This window comes from Bos indicus, chromosome 29 (genome assembly GCF_029378745.1).
Source record: "Bos indicus isolate NIAB-ARS_2022 breed Sahiwal x Tharparkar chromosome 29, NIAB-ARS_B.indTharparkar_mat_pri_1.0, whole genome shotgun sequence".
NCBI lineage: Eukaryota > Metazoa > Chordata > Mammalia > Artiodactyla > Bovidae > Bos > Bos indicus.
The window spans coordinates 44476910-44495370 of NC_091788.1; the positions used below are offsets into that span (position 1 = coordinate 44476910).

The window sequence follows — 18461 nt, forward strand, 5'->3', positions numbered from 1 at the left end:
CACTGGCTCGCCGCCCCGCCCACCGCCTAGAGGGCTCGAGAGGGGACTAGTGCGCACGCGCAGACCTCGCGAGACCGTTGGAAGGCGCGGCCCAGAGCTCCAGCGAGCGGGAGTCAACCAGCCCGGAGGCGGGGGCTGACCGGACTCGAGACCTCTGCGATCGTAGGGCACCCCTCCTCCCCATCCCCTCGCCTCCCGCCTCCACGCAATGGCCTGTTCCCGGCCCTCTCAGTTCCGCACGGCCCCTTCGAGGTGGGGCCTGGGCACAGGAACGACAGGCGTTGCAGCCAATGGCGTCCCGCACGGTAAACCTGCTACCCAATCACAAGGCGCGGCTGCGAGGGAACGGAGTGGGAACCACGCCCGGCTCCAGGTGACTCCTTGGCAGGGAGGGAAGGGCGCCTCGGTTAGTGGATAGGATCCCCACTGGGTCCGTTCCTCGGGGCGAGGTCTCGCGGACCAAGCTGCCGAAGCGTGCGGCCAGTGACCTGCTGTGGAATCCTTTAGTGCTGTAGTCGAGGAGAGTGATGGAGGAGCGTCTAGAAGCTGGGAAGGACAGCAAGGTAGAGAAAAGATGCAAACCCCCTGCCATTCCTACAGCTCCCTCCATAATACCCGCTGATGCCCAATCAGGGAGGGAGGGAGTGAGAGAGAGAGAGAGAGAGAGAGTGAGAGAGAGTGTCTGTCTGTCTGTCTGTCTACGCTCACGCATGAGTTAGAAAAGAGATCTGAGCAAGGGACTGGTGAGGAGGCAGGGTTTACCTTTACCCCGACAGATGGAAACGGACCCGTCTCTCTTACTCCTCCCTCCCCTCCCCAGGGCCGACTCATGCAGTTTTCATGGAAGGATGTTATGGATTGAGAAGGGGCTGGAATACTGCTTTCCAAGGTGGGGGGAATACAGTTCACCACTAATGGTTCACATGTGTATCTGTGTTATATAATCAGAAGACCATTCAGTCTTCATTCCTTCTTCTTGACTTCATTTGACAGTTTCTGAGCATCCTTGTGCTAAGGATGGTTGGGGGTGGGCATACAGAGATGCACACTTTTAAGGGTAGGAGATACGTGCAGAGTGGGCTGTGACTAAAAGGCCACTTATCCTATAAGGATGGAGCAGCCGTGGTCCATTTTTGAAGCCCCATCTGTCTCAAGCAGTTACCAAGGAAGGAGGCAGGAGACTTGGGGGCCTGTTGCACCAATGAACCAGACTGTCAGGGGCGGGGTAGGGATGGGGGTGGGCGGTGCAGGCATATGGACAGAGGAAGAGCTTGCCCTGGGGGTGTTGGAGAAGCCAACAAGTGAGGAGCGGGGTTCAAGTGAAATTTGATGAAGTGAGGGACTGACAGGCCAAAGTATGGAACAGAAGGCATCGTTTCAGTGTTTATCTATGTTCATATTCATGGTTAAATTAGTGTGTGTGTATATAATGTTTAGAGCAATGCCTGGCATATAGGAAGGGCAAATCTAAGTGTTAGCTATTGTATTACTATTATTGAATAGTGAATGCTACGTGTTGGGAGGATGTCCTGGGCTGTCAAACTGATGGGTTTGTGGTCACAGCCCACTGGCACCTAACCTTTGTAGGTGCCAGACTCTCTGATAATCTACTATTAGATCTTGTCCTTTAGATAAGCATGACCTTCTTCAAAATTCTCCTATAAATATAGAAAGATGAAAAGAATAATAAATGAGTAGGTAAGTAAAAATACAATAGAGAAAAATGAAATAATATAAAATACTTGATTAACAGAATTCAAGAAAGAATAAAAGAGCAAAAAACAGGACACAGACAGCAAGATGGCAGGCTTGTAGCCTACTGTATCAGTAATTACAGTAATAGTGAAGTGGAAGAAGCACTACAATTAAAAATAAAACATTTTCACATTGGATTTTTAAAAAACAATTTAATTCTGTTAAAAGAGACTTATTTTGGGACTTCCCTGGTGGTCCAGTGGTTAAGAATCCATCTGCCAGTGCAGAGGACATGGGTTTGATCCTGGTCTGGGAAGATCCTACATGTTGAGGAGCAGCTGAGCTCGAGTACTGCAACCACTCGAGTACTGCAACCACTCGAGTACTGCAGTTACTCGAGTACTGCAACCACTGAAGCTTGCTCATCTAGAGTCTGTGCTCAGCAACTGGAGAAGCCACAGCAATGAAAAGCCCGTGCACTGCAATGAAGAGTTGCCCCTGCTTGCCACACTAGAGAAAACTCACACATAGCAACAAAGACCCAGGACAGCTGTAAATAATTTTATTTTGAAAAAGACATACTTTTAAGAACACAGAAATATTGAGAAACTAATGGAATATGTACACTATGAGCACACTAACCAAAAGGAAGCTGGTGTGGCTTTGTTAATTTCAAACAAAGTAGACTGGAAGAGAAAGTATTCTAGAAAAAAAGGAGGGATATTTTATAAATATTAAAGAGTCAATTCAACAGGAAGATAAAACACTCCTCAATTTTATGTACTTCATAACATAATTTCAAAATATTCAAAATAAAAAATTACAGAATTGAAGAAATCAACCCATGATTACAATTAGAGTTTTAGCACAACTGATAGCATATTAAAAAGCAGAGACATTACTTTGCCGACAAAGGTCCATCAGTCAAAGCTATGGTTTTTCCAGTAGTCATGTGTGGATGTGAGAGTTGGACCATAAAGAAAGCTGAGCACGGAAGAATTGATGCTTTTGAACTCTGGTGCTGGACAAGACTCTTGAGAATCCCTTGGACTGCAAGGAGATCAAACCAGTCAATCCTAAAGGAAATCAGTCCTGAATATTCACTGGAAGGACTGATGCTGAACCTGAAACGCCAATACTTTAGCCACCTAATGCAAAGAGCCAACTCACTGGAAAAGACCCCAGTGCTGGGAGAGACTGAAGGCAGGAGAAGGGGACAACAGAGGATGAGATAGTTGGATGGCATTACCCACTCAATGGACATGAGTTTGAGCAAGCTCTGGGAGATAGTGAAGGACAGGGAAACCTGGTGTGCTGCAGTCTGTGGGGTCGCAAAGAGCTGGACACGACTGAGCAACTGAACAGCAATAAGTGTCAGCAGACCAAAAAACCCCAGCATTTAGATTTAAATAGTGTGATTAATCAGCTGACCTATGTAGCACTCTATAACCTACAACTGCAGAAAACACATTTTATTCAAGTGTACATGAAGCATTTACCAAAATCCATTATGTGTTTACCCAGAAAACAAGTATCAACAAACTTTAAAAGCCTGAAATAATATAGACTGTGATCTCTGATCTAGGAGACTCATCAAGGAATCAAAACAAAAAGATAACTACATTCCAAAATATTTGGAAATTAAACAACATACTTCTAAATAATAAGTCAAAGAAGAAATTATAATGGAAATTAGAAAAATTTTTAAGAAATTATTTTGAAAATATGACATATCAAAACGTATAAGATTGGAGAAGGAAATGGCAACCCACTCCAGTATTCTTGCCTGGGAAATCCCATGGACAGAGGAGCCTGGTGGGCTACAGTCTGTGGGGTTGCAAAAGAGTTAGACACGACTTAGCGTCTAAATAACAGATGGAGTCTTATGATGACTTGTGGCAGAACGATTGTCCCTAATACATCTGTTTATGAATAATTATGGTGAAAATGATAAGAAAAAGGAAGAAAATGTGACAGAATTCTTAACATAGATGCTTTTTAATATCCAAAGTTAAAAAAGATTTCTTTTCATACAGACTTCCTGAAAATGTGATTGTGGCTCAGCTGGTAAAGAATCCACCTGCAATGTGGGAGACCTGGGTTCGATCCCTGGGTTGGGAAGATCCCCTGGAGAAGGGAAAGGCTACCCACTCCAGTATTCTCTGGCCTGGAGAATTCCATGGACTGTATAGTCCACGGGGTCGCAAAGAGTCGAACACGACAGAGTGACTTTCACATCAAGTGTGAGTACAGTTTGACAAAGAAATGAAAGTATGAGCAGATTAAAAAAAAAAAAGCTGACTTATAAGATGTAGTTAAAGCAGCATCCAGAGAGCAATTTATACCTCCAAATGTATATTTTAGAAAAAAAGAAAGGTTGAAAAGTCCGTGATCTAATTTCAACATCAAGAAGCTAGAGAGGACATATCTAGTGGTCTAGTGGTTAAGAATCTGCCTGCCAGTGCAGAGGACACCAGTTCGATCACTGGCATGGGAAAATCCAACATGTCACAGGGCTATTAAGCCCTTGTGCCACAGTGTGCAAAACCTCTATGGAAAAACTATAAACATTACTGAGAAAAATTAAAGAAGACCTGAATCATTGGAAAGATAGCCATGTTCATGGATTAGAAGATTCAGTATTGTAAAAATGCCTATCCTTCCAAAATTGACCTATAGATTCAATGTAATCTCAATCAAATCTCAGAAGGTTTTTTGGGGTAGAAATTAACAAGCTGATTCTAAAATTTATGTGGAAATGCAAAGGACCTAGCCAAAATGATTTTGAAAAAGAACAAAGTTAATTCTACATCATTTCCATATTGCCTATCAATTATACTAATCAAGAGAGTATGATATCAAAAATATAGATGTATATCAGTGCAACAGAATAGGGAATACAGAACTGGTCACTTTTGAAGTCAGTTGATTTTCTGCCAGAGTGTACACCAAAACAAATCATAGTGCAAATCAGTTCAGTTCAGTTGCTCAGTCGTGTCGGACTCTTGGCGACCCCATGGACTGCAGCACACCAGGCTTCCCTGTCCATCACCAACTCCCAGAGCCTACTCAAACTCATGTCCATTGAGTTGGTGATGCCATCCAACCATCTCATCCTCTGTCATCACCTTCTCCTCCTGCCTTCAATCTTTCCCAGCATCAGGGTCTTTTCAAATGAGTCAGCTCTTTGCATCAGGTGGCCAAAGTATTGGAGTTTCAGCTTCAGCATCAGTCCTTCCAATGAACATTCAGGACTCATTTCCTTTAGGATGGACTGGTTGGATCTCCTTGCAGTCCAAGGGACTCTCAAGAGTCTTCTCCAACACCACAGTTCAAAAGCATCAATTCTTCAGCGCTTATCTTTCTTTATAGTCCAACTCTCACATCCATACATGACTCCTGGAAAAACCATAGCTTTGTCTAGATGGACATTTGTTGGCAAAGTAATATCTCTGCTTTTTAATATGCTGTCTAGGTTGGTCATAACTTTTCTTCCAAGGACCAAGCGTCTTTTAATTTCATGGCTGAAGTCACCATCTTCAGTGATTTTGGAGCCCCCCCAAAATAAAGTCTGTCACTGCTTCCATTGTTTCCCCATCTATTTGTCATGAAATGATGGGACAAGATACCATGATCTTAGTTTTCTGAATGTTGAGTTTTAAGCCAACTTTTTCACTCTCCTCTTTCACTTTCATCAAGAGGCTCTTTAGTTCTTCTTCACTTTCTACCATAAGTGTGGTGTCATCTGCATATCTGAGGTTATTGATATTTCTCCAGGCAGTCTTGGTTTCAGCTTGTGTTTCTTCCAGTCTAGCATTTCTCATGATGTACTCTGCATATAAGTTAAATAAGCAGGGTGACAATATACAGCCTTGACATACTCCTTTCCTGATTTGGAACCAGTCTGTTGTTCCATGTCCAGTTCTAACTGTTGCTTCTTGACCTGCATACAGATTTCTCAGGAGGCAGGTCAGGTGGTCTGGTATTCCCATCTCTTTGAGAATTTTCCACAGTTTGTTTTGATCCACACAAAGACTTTGGCAGTCAATAAAGCAGAAATAGATGTTTTTCTGGAACTCTCTTGCTTTTTTGATGATCCAACAGATGTTGGCAATTTGATCTCTGGTTCCTCTGGCTTTTCTAAATCCAGCTTGAACATCTGGAAGTTCTTGGTTCATGTACTGTTGAAGCCTTGCTTGGAGAATTTTGAATATTACTTTGCTAGCATGTGAGATGAGTGCAATTGTGTGGTAGTTTGAGCATTCTTTGGCATTTCCTTTCTTAGGGATTGGAATGAAAACTGACCTTTTCCAGTCCTGTGGCTACTGCTGAGTTTTCCAAATTTGCTGGCATATTGAGTGCAGCACTTCATAGCATCATCTTTTAGAATTTGAAGTAGCTCAACTGGAATTCCATCACCTCCACTAGCTTTGTTCATAGTAATGCTTCCTATGGCCCACTTGACTTCACATTCCAGGATGTCTGGCTCTAGGTGGGTGATCACACCATCATGGTAATCTGGGTCGTGAAGATCTTTTTTGTACAGTTCTTCTGTGTATTCTTGCCACCTCTTCTTAATATCTTCTGCTTCTGTTAGGTGCATATTGTTTCTGTCCTTTATTGTGCCCATGTTTGCATGAAATGTTCCCTTGGTATCTCTAATTTTCTTGAAGAGATCTCTAGTCTTTCCCATTCTATTGGTTTCCTCTATTTCTTTGCATTGATCACTGAGGAAGGCTTTCTTATATCTCCTATTCTTTAGAACTCTGCCTCAAATGGGTATATCTTTCCTTTTCTCCTTTGCCTTTAGCGTCTCTTCTTTTCACAGCTATTTGTAAGGCCTCCTCAGACAACCATTTTGCCTTTTTGCATTTCTTTTTCTTGGAGATGGTCTTGATCACTGCCTCCTGTACAATGTCACGAACCTCCGTTCATAGTTCATCAGGCACTCTGTCTATCAGTTCTAATCCCTTGACTCTATTTCTCACTTCCACTGTATAGTTGTAAGGGATTTGATTTAGGTCTTACCTGAATGGTCTAGTGGTTTTCCCTACTTTCTTCAATTTAAGTCTGAATTTGGCAATAAGGAGTTCATGATCTGAGCCACAGTCAGCTCCTTGTCTTGTTTTTGATGACTGTATAGAGCTTCTCCATCTTTGGCTGCAAAAAATAAAATCAATCTGATTTCGCTGTTGACCATCTGGTGATGTCCATGTGTGGAGTCTTCTCTTGTGTTGTTGGAAGAGGGTGTTTGCTATGACCATTGCGTTCTCTTGGCACAACTCTATTAGCCTTTGCCCTGCTTCATTCTGTACTCTAAGGCCAAATTTGCCTGTTACTACAGGTATTTCTTGACTTCCTACTTTTGCATTCCAGTCCCCTATAATGAAAAGGACATCTTTTTTGGGTGTTAGTTCTAGAAGGTCTTGTAGGTCTTCATAAAACCATTCAACTTCAGCCTCTTCAGCATTACTGGTCGGGGCATAGTCTTGGATTACTGTGATATTGAATGGTGTGCCTTGGAAATGAACAGAGATCATTCTGTCGTTTTTGAGATTGTATCCAAGTACTGCATTTTGAACTCTTTTGTTGACTATGATGGCTATTCCATTTCTTCTAAGGGATTCTTGCCCCACAATAGTAGATAATGGTCATCGGAGTTAAATTCACCCATTCCAGTCCATTTTAGTCCGCTGATTCCTAGAATGTCTATGTTCACTCTTGCCATCTCCTGTTTGACCACTTCCAATTTGCCTTGATTCATGGACCTAACATTCCAGGTTCCTATGCAATGTTGCTCTTTACAGCTTCAGACCTTGCTTCTATCACCAGTCACACCCACAACTGGGTGTTGTTTTTGCTTTGGCTCCATCCCTTCATTCTTTCTGGAGGTATTTCTCCACTAATCTCCAGTAGCATATTGGGCACCTACTGACCTGGGGAGTTCATCATTCAGTGCCTATCTTTTTGCCTTTTCATACTGTTCATGGGGTTCTCAAGGCAAGAATACTGAAGTGGTTTGCCATTGCCTTCTCCAGCGGACCACATTTTGTCAGAACTCTCCACCATGATCCGTCCGTCTTGGGTGGCCCCACACGGCATGGCTCATAGTTTCATTGAGTTAGACAAGGCTGTGGTCCATGTGATCAGATTGGTTAGTTTTCTGTGATTGTGATTTTCATTCTGTCTTCCCTCTGATGGAGAAGTGCAAATACAATGTTTTTAAACAAATAGTGCTAAAACCACTAGCTATTGTATGGCAGAAATGAATCACAACCCACACTTTACGCTATATACAAAATGAATTAAATGGATCATAGACCTACATATACATGTATGAAAATGGATCATAGACCTAAAACTGTTTCTGGAAGAAAAAAAATAGAATATCTTCATGACTTCGGGGTGGGAGTGTTTCTTCAAGAGTACAAAAACATCCTTAACCACAAAAGAAAAGATTGGTGTGTTGAGCTTATAGAATTATAAGCCATTAAGAGAGTGAAAAGACATCCCACAGAGCTGTGGATATTGACAACACATATAACTGACAAAGGCACCTGGAACTTCCGTACAGTGCTGGGGGGAGTGTAAATTAGAACAGTCAGCTTGGGAAAGTGTTTGGCAGTATCTGTGAAAGCGTTTTCAGCACATGCCTACCCTCTGACCAAGCAGTTCTCATACCCAACGGAAATGAGTACTTAGGTCCCTCAAAAGATATATGCAAGAATGTTCATGGTAGCTTTATTTATAATAACCCCAAACTGGAAATAATCCAAATGAGCACCAACAGTAGTAGACTAGATAAACTGTGATGTGGTCATACAGTGGGACACCACACAGCAATGAAAAAGAACCACCATGCTCAGCGACAAAGGTGGGTGTCGTTAAAGAACATGGTCACAAAAGAGTGTGTACCGTGTAACTACATTGATATATGAGGCTCAGGGCCAGATAAAATTAATCTATGAGTGGCCCCTTGGTGTCCTAAACATATGCCAAAGCCCGTGAGAGGAGACAGGGAGGCCTCTGAGGGTGAGAAGTGAGCTGTGCTTGGAGCGGGAGTGACTTCTGACCTTCTCCCTAGTACCTCCTGGCCCAGTGGTGTGGACAGAGCAGGTGCGCAGTAAACGCTTACTGAGATAGCTCAGTGCAAGAATGAACTAGCAGCTTGGTGCCTCAGGGATCTTTTCACTTGGAGAGATACAAGTGCTTGACCTATGAGTCTGTGCCTCTTGACACTGAACGTAGCGAGTGGAATGGTCTCGGGACCCCCTCAGAAAGGGGTGGGACCGTCTTTACACCTGGTGAGAGGTGCCTGAGGTAACCAGCTGGGACGGGGTGGGCAGGCAGCTGAGGAAGCACATGGGATGTGGAATTGAAAAACTGTTCCAATCTGGCCCTGCCGTGTGGCAGCTGTTTGGTTCAGGCCACGTTATTTTAGCTCTCTGGGGGTCGCAGCCCCTGGGCCTATAAAATGGGGCAAATTCACCCTACTTCAGAGGATGGCCCCGTGGGAAAGTATCATTGTGAAGCCCTGAGCAGTGACTTACCAGGATCTTTGGTGTGTGTGTCTGGGTGCAGCCAGTGGCCCCAGGGCATGGTGGAAATAATACTTTGAGGTGGCTCTGCAGGAGGCCTGGAAGCCTGGGGCCAGGATGGGGGTGGCGGTGCTCAGTCAAGTCAGGGCCCTCCCCTCCCCCACAGGCCTCCTCCATGTCAGTGGGCCTGCAGGGAGACAGCTCCTTGCAGGTGGAGATCTCAGATGCCATCAGCAAGTGGAGCGGGACAAGGTGAAGTTCACTGTTCAGACCAAGGTGACGTTGCACCGGGAGCAGGGGTGTGGTTCTGGTGGCTGCCAAAGGAGGCTTCAGGAGCCCGAGCAGCCTGGCTCACCTGGTGGGCAGATGCCAACAGAGCCTTAGGGCCCGGCTCCTCAACCTGGCTTTCGCCTCCCTGGCCCTCTGAGAAAGAGAGCATCTCATCTAGTCTCTGCCTGCCTTTTCCTAAGGCCCCAAGTGCTACCATCCCATGTCCACCCTCCTGAGGGTGAACAGGAACACGAGAGCCCCGACTTGGGCCTCACTTGGCATGTGGGACGGGGGTGGCCCAAAAGTGGGCATGCAGGAAGCTTGGTGGGTGTCAGGCTTGTGGGGGGCAGGGAAGGAGAGACCCCTCAGACAGGCTTCTCAGCTTTCAGAGCTGCCTGCCTCACTTCTCCCAGACCGAGTTCTCCGTCATGCAACAGCGTGAGGAGTTCATCTGGCTGCACAATGCCTACAAAGGAGGGGTATGCCAGTCTTCCTGTGAGGGGGAGCCGGCCTGGGAGAACAGGGGGTACGCCGGTCTCACTGTGAGGGGGAGCCGGCCTGGGCCCTCGGGGGAGGCAGGGCCAGGCTTCGGGGTGCGGGTGATGGCCATCTTGATAACGAGAGGTCTCCCAGCTCTGTCCTCCTTTCAGCAGATCCCCTCAGCCCCTCCACGGCCAGACTCTGAGGCTGCATGCGGATTGAGGCTCTGGGTGGCCGTGGGAGGGAAGCCACTGGAGGTTCTGGCCTAGGGGGAGATCGTGCCACCCTTGGGAGCCCTTAGCTGCTCTGCTTCTGGTGGCTCAGTAAGTGGGTCCTGTCTGGCTCCTATAGGAGGTAGATGACTTCTTTGAGCATAAGAGGACCTTCTTGCTGGAATACCATGCCTGCATCTGGGACACCTATCTGTGGGTAGACCAAGTCATGCACTCATGAGTGTACGCAGAACTCCAGGAGCCCTGGATCCCCTACCTGCTCTCCCCAGTGGCATACTCCCCAGGGGAGAGGAAATTTCCTGTGTCTGCCTGTGGCCACAGACACCAGGATGGGGCTTGACAGGTGGACCAAGGGGCTCTGATGGAGGGCTCTATCCCAGCAAGCCTGGCAGATGATTACATGCCTATCTCAGCTGCACTGAGCAGTCTGGGATCTCAGGAAGTCAACCAGCTAAAGAGTGAGGATTTCCTCTGGCCCTTCTCCCCTCTAAGCCTGTAATACTGTGTCTGTCCATGAGGGGTCACTGTGTGGAAGTCTACTATCAGCTTTAGGGGGAGGTGCTTCTGTTTGGTTTTGGTAGAGAAAGAGCCGATTTCCCCAAGGGGGACCTAAGGGCAGGAAGACTTTAAGCACCTGCTAAGACCCCTGCCCTAACTCCTCCCCACTGCCTCCTAGGAGCTTCTTCAAATTGGCAGAGCTCTTTGAACAGTTAAAGGTTAGTACTGCCTTCTGTGTTGAAAGGTGATCATGATCCTTTCCAGGGAAGAGAATGTCCTGGGAGGGGTAAAGCTCCAGGATCGTTTTGGAATCTTTCAGTGATAACTTGGGCCCGATGAAGCCCTGGGCTCATTCTCCACACTAGTTTAGAAGAGTGGAGTGAAGTCAGGGATCCAGCCTCAAGTGTGACTGCGTGTGGTGATGGAGGAGGAGGTGGGAAGTGGGTTTGGCAAGGCCCTTACCAGGATGTGCCACGTGCCTTTGGCACTGTGCTGTGCTGCCAACATTCTGCCCCAGACACACTTCCTGAACTCTTCGCCAAGAAAGTCACTGGAGTGTGCCAATATTTCTAAAATGTCTGTTGCTCTTCATCTCTTCCCTGCTCAGGGCCCGTCAGTGACCCTGTCGCTTCCAGGAACTGCCTAAGACACAAAGCCCAGAGTTCTAGCTTGCATTTTAAGCCTGGTATGCTCTGGCCACTGCCACCCAACTGCCCTACTGAACTTAAAGTTCCCGAAAATCATACCTGGCTTGCACACCTGCAAAGCCTTTGCCTGTTGTCTAACCCCTACTCAACCCCCAAGATGCAGATCCGAGGCCACCTGCTTTGTGAAGCCTTCAATGGCCTGCTCCCCTGAATGTGAGTACTTGACATAGAGTGGTTATCAGGTGACTCTGTTGGGTATTTAGAGGGACAGCAGCACCCCTTTCCTTAGCAGCCCCTCTGCCAGCTCTGTCCCCAGCTCCACCTTCTTGCTTCAGGAGCTGGAGGGCCAAGTGGCCTCTAACGAGGACCTGAAGCTGTCAGACATGCTGAGATACTACATGCGAGATTCCCAGGCAGCCAAGGTGAGAGTGGCCCCAGAGCAAACCTCAGGGCTGGAGGCCAGGAGGCTGAGCCACCAGGGAGAGCAGGCAGGCGAGGGCCGTGGGCCAGGGATTCTGTGCCCTTGCTGGCCCCAGGACTACTGTCCTGGCAGCTGCTGGCACTGGCAGACTACAAGAATGCCAACAAGGTGCTGGACAACGCCCGCGTGAACACCAACAAGGCGCTGGACGAGGCCCGCACCAGCAGCACACCAGGAGGTGTGGGCTACAGAGAGCCACCGACAGCTGTGCTGCTAGTGCTTCGAATGCCTCTCTGACTCAGCCAGGCAGAGGAAGCCCCGTGGCCCACAAGCCCCTGCCTCTGCACTGGCCACCCTGCCCGAGTCCCCATTCCTCTCTTCTCCAGAGCTCATGGACTTCAGATCCCATGTATCTTCCTTCCGCGAGAACCTCACTGAGCTGGCCGAGCTGGAGCTCAAACATGCCAAAGGTGAGCCATCCAGCCTCACCGAGCCCTCTTGCTGCCTTCCTGGTCTCCTACCCGGGCCTCTAGTTTCTCGGCGCTTGGGAGCAGGGGTGGACGTGGTGGGGTGGAGGGAGGTGGCTGGCATGAACACCCCAGCTATGCAGGGCCAGGGCTCCCCATTTGGACCAGCACCCTTCCCTTCTCATTGGTATCAAGGCCTCAGTGAACGGTAGGACAGGGCTGGGGACAGAGGAGTCATTCAAGGTGGGGGAACAGCAGGGAGGAGACATCAAGACCCTTTCCTCCACAGGCCAGCACCCTGCTTCTCCAGAGCACCCCAGTTATCCTCAAGGGGGAGCCTTAGAGCTTCCAAAAGCCCCCAGATCTCCTACTCCAGACAGGCGCCTTCCAGCCCTAGGAGCCACTTGCCATGCCCCTTCTCAGGGCAACCCCCACCCCTGCCCCAAGGTGCCAGGCCCTGCCAGAGGGAGAGCGAGCAGCATGGACACCACTCTTGGCCAGAGGTAAGCAGAGCCCCAACCTGGGGAAGCCCAGGGAACATGACCTCCCCTCCGCAGAGGCAGAGGACAGCCTCCACCCATGCTGGTCCGAGTTCGTTTGTCTCCAGCCTGTTCACAAATAAAAATCCTGGTTTTACAAGGAGGCTTGCTTGTCCTGATATTCCAGTTGCAGGGCCCACCAGGTACATCCTCTACCAGGGGGACCATGGTAGAGGCCAGGTCCTGGGGGACACCCCTGCAATGTGTTCAGTCGCTCTGCAGAGTGCCAGGAGGTACCCTGTATAAAGGGACAAGATCCAGAACTTGGAACCCAGGAGCAGTCAAGATGTGCCACCACCCCCTTATAAACCCTGGCATAGACCACACATAAAACTAATTATAAATCCTCTGCACCCATTTCCCAATTAGAGAATGAAATACGCCTTCCTGCCTCCCTCTCAGAAATACTGGCAAGTTCCAAAGAACAATCTTTAATTCCAGGCAGCTTTTTAGCTGATGGGGAAGTTGGGTGGGGGGAGAAGTATAAATCCTGCATTACCACCACCCCTAGGACAAGACTTCCACCTTTACCTGTGGGGCAGGTGAAAACCCAAAGTACAGTCTGGAAAGAGCCCACAGCAAAGTTGGCAAGAGGCTTGAGGCTCCAGCCAACACCCTCCTGGTTAAACACCAGGAAGGTGGTACCCAAGACACCTGGGTCTGAAGTCCTGGGCTCCACCTGGCCGGCCCCACCCTAGACCCCAGACACAGCTGCTTAAGGCCAAAGGCTCAACCTGGCTTCTGACTCACAGCAGCCAGCAGACCCAGCCCTCATAAATGAGTCAGCCACCCAGGGGAGAAGCAGAGCAAAGACCAACTCCTGAAGGTGGAGAACAAGCTCGAGGCAGCCAGTGACTTGCAGCCTCACGGCCCACATCTGGGAAGGCTGCATGGGGAATAAGAGGACGGGCCTCACCGTCCTGTTGCCCACCTGGATCAAGGCAACAGAAGCAGCCAGTTCAGGCATGAAGCCCCTCTGTTCAAGGGACCCCTGCAGGCAGTAGCAGACACACCCTGGCTGAGCTACCTCCTAGCCAGCCAGCCTGGTGCCAGCTATAAAGTGAAGAATGGAAACTGTCAGAAAAGGAGGCTCAGCCAGGCACAGGGGTCAAATGAAGGTGTGTGGGGGCTGGAGAGGTGGGTACAGAGGAGATGCTCGTTCTCCCACCCTGCCTCCTGCACAAGGTCCCCAAGGGCCCCAACCTTGAAACAAACATCCCATTAGTGAGCCTTTTTATTGGTTTTTGTTTTTTTTTAAATTGAAGGTCCCTTACTGGTCCTGCTTCCATGAGTGGCTGTGACCAGAGCAAAGGGGGGAGGGGAGGCAGGCGGCGCAGGGAGGGTCCTCTCAACAGCATTCCATTTATACACAGAACTAAACAGACAAGCACAAAGTCACTACTGCAGTTAGAAGTTGGCAGCATGGGAAAGGGGAGGAACAGGCGGGGAACTGGGGTGTCGTTAAAAAAAATACAGGCCCCCCCCAAACAGGGGTTCCTGGGGGGGGGAACTTGGTCTGTTTCAACCCAAGAGGAATCAAGATCAAAAGCGGTTTGGGAAGGCCAGAACCGTCAGGGGTGGAGGGAGGAGGAAGGTCCAGGGGGTCGGGGGGGCTGTTTGGCAACTGGGGTGAAGGGACTGCCCTCCCCCTGCTGGGATTCCCCCCAGCCCCTCCGGTCTGGCAGGAAGGGGGCAGCCTGCAACCCCCGTGGGCAGGTCTGGGGCTGCCAGATGCTCCAGGCAGGGGGCTGGAGGGGGCTCACAAAGGCTTGCCCTCCAGGGAGATGACAGCGCTGCCCCCCAGCTTCTCTGCAAGGGTGCAGCGGTCCTTGACCTCCTCGTAGCAGTTTGCTTGTAATTCATGCTTGATCCCTGTAGGGAAGAAGAGGGAGCATCTGTGAGCAGGAAGGGTGGGGGTGGGGGGTGCTGCAGCTGGGAAGGAGCCAGTCTGAACAGATGGAGGGGACCAGGCTGCCTTCCAGCGGGCAGGGATCTCCTGGGCCATGCCATTCACCCCACCCAGCAGCCAAGGCCCAAGCACAAGGGCATATGGCGCCACCAATGCTGGCCCTTACCCGTCAGCTTCTTCTTGATGGCGTCCTTGGAGCTGGCATAGATCATTTTGCTCTTAAGGGGTGCACACTCAGGGGCCCTGGAAGAGAAAAGAATCAAGAGAACTTGCCTCCAAATCCAGCAAGTGCCCTCAAGCGATAAATAACTTCCAGAAACCCCTGAGCTAGGCCCCAGCATTCACGCTTTCATCAAGTTCCTCATTGACAAGTGTTTTATTACAACACCCTCCTCTGACACGCAGGCGTCTGGATTAAGCCGGAGCCACAGACCTTCCTGTCCTGGGAAAGGGGGGTGGGGCAGAGCTAGAGCAGGTCAAAGGGGAAAGTGCCTGCAGGAGGAGCTCACCAGAAGATGAACACCAGGTCCTCCTTCTTGCTCTCCTTGGTCTCGTAGGTTGCATCATAGAGGGCGTAGCGGCAGTCCTTGTCTGGCAGCATCTTGACAAAGGTGGCATAGGGGTCGTCTACCGTCTGGCCCACGTCACCCACCAGGATCTCCTTGCCCTCCTCCAGGATGATATTCTTCTTGTCCTCACTCAGGCAGAAGAGCACCGCCTTCTTGCGCTTCTTCACTTCCTCTGGTGTCGACGACTTACGCACTTTCATGTCGTTGAACACTTTGATGACCCCATCAGAGACAGCCACACCGGAGGCCTAGAGGATGAGCCACACGCACCTCATGAGGAGACAGTTTCTGGGACATGCCCTGAAGTCCCTCTTTTGCTTTGTTAGGAGATCTGTCTAGAGGCCAACAAAGTACAGTCCTCAGCCCCAAGAGGTCACTACTCATCCCCTTCCTAGGACTAGTGACACTATTTTCCCACCCAGGTCACCGTCAAAGGATCAGATGTGACACAATCCCAGAATAGCAGCCAAAGAAAAAGAGACCTTTGATCGCATAATTCAACAGCATTCCTCCCCACCCCGACATCCTGCAGGCTAGAGATCCAAGACCTGTGAGAAGCAGAGCCTCGGCCAAGATGTGAGTCCAAATTAAAAGAACCGACAGACTACTGACCCCGTTTTCTACGCAGTCTCAGCTTTTGCATAAAGTGCTGACTCAGAACTTCACGTAGAGCAGAAAGGGATCCAGATCCTAGTCATCTCCATAGAACCAGGACCCACCAAAGGTACTCAACAGTTCCAGAAAGCCCATCAGCACGGTTCAAAGCAGTTATTACACATTTCCTTCTCTGCCGGGGTCTCCCCAAACCAAAGCAACAACAAACCCCTAATTAAGGCCTCACAAGGGAAAAATGCAGGCCCCCAAGTCGCTGACAGGAGTCAGCGGTCCAAAGTCAAGTGCCCACAGTCTCTGAGAGCTCTTTAAACTTGTAGGTCGTGTTGGGGGACACCCTAGCCAGGGAGGGAGTGACGGTCCACGGTGAAATCTGCCCCCGCTCCCGGAACTGCAGAGGAAGCCGGCCACGTGATTGAGCCGCTTCCGGAGTAGGCGGTGAAAGCAGATCGGCTAGAATCAGCCCCCTCCCCGAAAAAAAAAAACACCTCATACCCAGCGGCAGCTGCATCTCGGAAGGCCTCAACCCAATGGAATCGCCTGCGCCGACGAGCTTATCGGCCCCCTGCGCTGCAGGCCTGGGCAAGTTACACAACCTTCGGCTCTCGCAGCCCTCGGGCCGAACACAGGGGACGGGGTGGTTTCCGGGCGGTGCCCGCCTGGGTCACTTCCCTAAACGAGACTCCACCCTCAGGCCCCATCCGGGAGAGCCGAAGGCCCCGTTAGTCCACGGCTTCTGGCCCAGCGGCCAGGCCTGACCGTGTGCGCACGCGCCGGCCGGGAGCGCCGTCCCAGTCTCCGCCGGGTGTACTCCGCGAACCCGGCTCGCCTTCAGGGGCTCGCCAGCCTGGGAGGACAGCCGAGGACTCCTTCGCGGTCCGCTCTGTGACGCGCGGTGCAAGCCCCTAATCGATGGCGCCTGCGCCAGGACACCCCCGCATCCCCCGCCAGCCGCACCGCCCCCGCCCCTCGCGGGCATCCCTGCCACCTGCTCTCGAGACGGACCCCGCTCGAGAGGGAGGGTGACGCGGAGACAGGAACAGCCCTTGGGTGGGGCGCGCGCGCGAAGACCGCTCGCGCGCTTTTCCTCCGTCGCCCCCGGGCCGGGTTTGGATGCCGCGTGTTCCAGTAGAGACGCGCGTCCCCGAGAAGCGACTCTCGGCGGCCCCGCGAGGGGACGGGGGCGCGCGCGCCCTGGACCCCTCCCCCACGGCCCTGGGCCGCGCGGGCGCAGCAGCCGGGTGGGGGAGGGGAAGGGAGCCCAGGGGGCGCGCGAGCGACGTCCAAGCCAACCCTCCCCGGCGCCCGCGGGCGCGCACGCGCGTCCTGGCGCCGCCCGCCCCTCAGCACGAGACCCTCGTCCAGACCCAGGAGCTGGGGAAGAGGGTGCCGACGTTGCGCCCCCTTTCCCTCTCGCGCGCCCAGATGATCGACTCGCGGCCACCTCCCCCGCGGCGCCGTAGCCTGCAGCTCACCATGTTTCCGGAAGCGAAAAGGCGATAGCTAGGAGAGCCTACAAGACGAGAGGCGCTGCAGCTGCTGCCGGGATCCGACTGAACGCGGCCTCTCCCGGCCCCTTCCGTTTAGTACGAGCCGCACAATGAGGGGCGGGGCGGGCTTCCGGGGCTCCCCCTGCGGGCCGACGGGAAATGAAGTCCGAGGGCCCTGCGCGGTCTTCGGGCTCGCTGGGTAACAGAGTCTTCTTCGTCTGACAGCCTCCGAGCGCCACGTTGCATCCTGGGAAAAGTAGTCCGAAACAGGAGAGAGAGGCGGGGCTGTGGCGGACAGAGCGCAGCCGTTGGTCGAGTTTCCCAGGAAATACTCCTAGCTCAGTGAAGGCCTCAGCGTTTGGTAATAAGACCTGAGAATAAACCCTGGCTTCGAGGCTCTGCCTGTGTCTTCCTGCAATGAGGGTAGACCTGGGTTCGATTCCTGGGTCGGGAAGATCCCCTGGAGAAGGAAATGGCAACCCACTCCAGTATTCTTGCCTGGGGAATCCCATGGACAGAGGAGCCTGGTGGGCTGCAGTCCACGGGGTCGGACACGACTGAGCGACTTCACTTTCACTTTCTTTCGCGGCTCTTTACCCAGTAGCGAAACGATTTTCCTAAGCTTCATCTTGGCACTTTCTGGATACCTTGGTATGAAACTTTTCAGCGAGTTAGTATTTAACTTTTCTGAATTGAAGCACCTATAATAAATAGGTGCTTTTTCCTGGGATCCAGTCTTAGAACAAGGAGAATTGCAAGTATAAGGCCCCTCCAATACAATAAGTATTCATGAAGTCTACTTCATGTTGTCTGCTGAGAAAAGGTATATGCAACGTCAATAAAATGAGGAAAAAAACACAAAGGAAAGGCTACAAGGAAATGTTTGGAAATAAGAGATTTGTACCAAAAGGTGTTTGGCAAATTAATAAGGCAATAAAGGGAGAAGGGGTTTTGTGTATTCGATTCAAAGAGTATGTGCTTTTCTACTAGATAGTGAAAAGAGAAAATAGATATTAAACCAGACTTGAATCTCACTCTTGAGTTTGTAACCAGGCATATGGTTAATTAATACCCTTAGACATTGAGGCAGAAG

At 50.4% G+C, this 18461-nt stretch overlaps 1 protein-coding gene and 2 long non-coding RNA genes across 5 annotated transcripts; 2 read left to right on the top strand and 1 right to left on the bottom strand.

The window, feature by feature from the left end:
* Window positions 1-73: 73 nt before the first annotated feature.
* LOC139180652 (uncharacterized) lies at window positions 74-12888 on the top strand. Of its 2 annotated transcripts, none has more exons than XR_011564903.1 (3): window positions 74-373; window positions 12169-12252; window positions 12539-12888. It is a non-coding gene; the product is annotated as an uncharacterized lncRNA (long non-coding RNA). The 2 variants fall into 2 exon arrangements; XR_011564902.1 differs by lacking the exon at window positions 74-373 and adding an exon at window positions 380-563.
* A 1116-nt stretch (window positions 12889-14004) lies between these two features.
* CFL1 (cofilin 1) lies at window positions 14005-17493 on the bottom strand. 2 transcript variants are annotated; one of them, XM_070782685.1, is made up of 4 exons: window positions 17354-17493; window positions 15207-15514; window positions 14864-14940; window positions 14005-14660 (listed from the first exon to the last, which is right to left on the bottom strand). In XM_070782685.1, exons 1-4 carry the CDS (start codon window positions 17354-17356, stop codon window positions 14548-14550), a joined length of 501 nt encoding a protein of 166 aa, XP_070638786.1. In that variant the 5' UTR covers window positions 17357-17493; the 3' UTR covers window positions 14005-14547. The 2 variants fall into 2 exon arrangements, with proteins under 2 accessions (XP_070638786.1, XP_070638787.1); XM_070782686.1 differs by lacking the exon at window positions 17354-17493 and adding an exon at window positions 16374-16396.
* Window positions 17341-18331, top strand: LOC139180653 (uncharacterized). The gene is made up of 2 exons (XR_011564904.1): window positions 17341-17464; window positions 17594-18331. It is a non-coding gene; the product is annotated as an uncharacterized lncRNA (long non-coding RNA).
* Window positions 18332-18461: the final 130 nt, after the last annotated feature.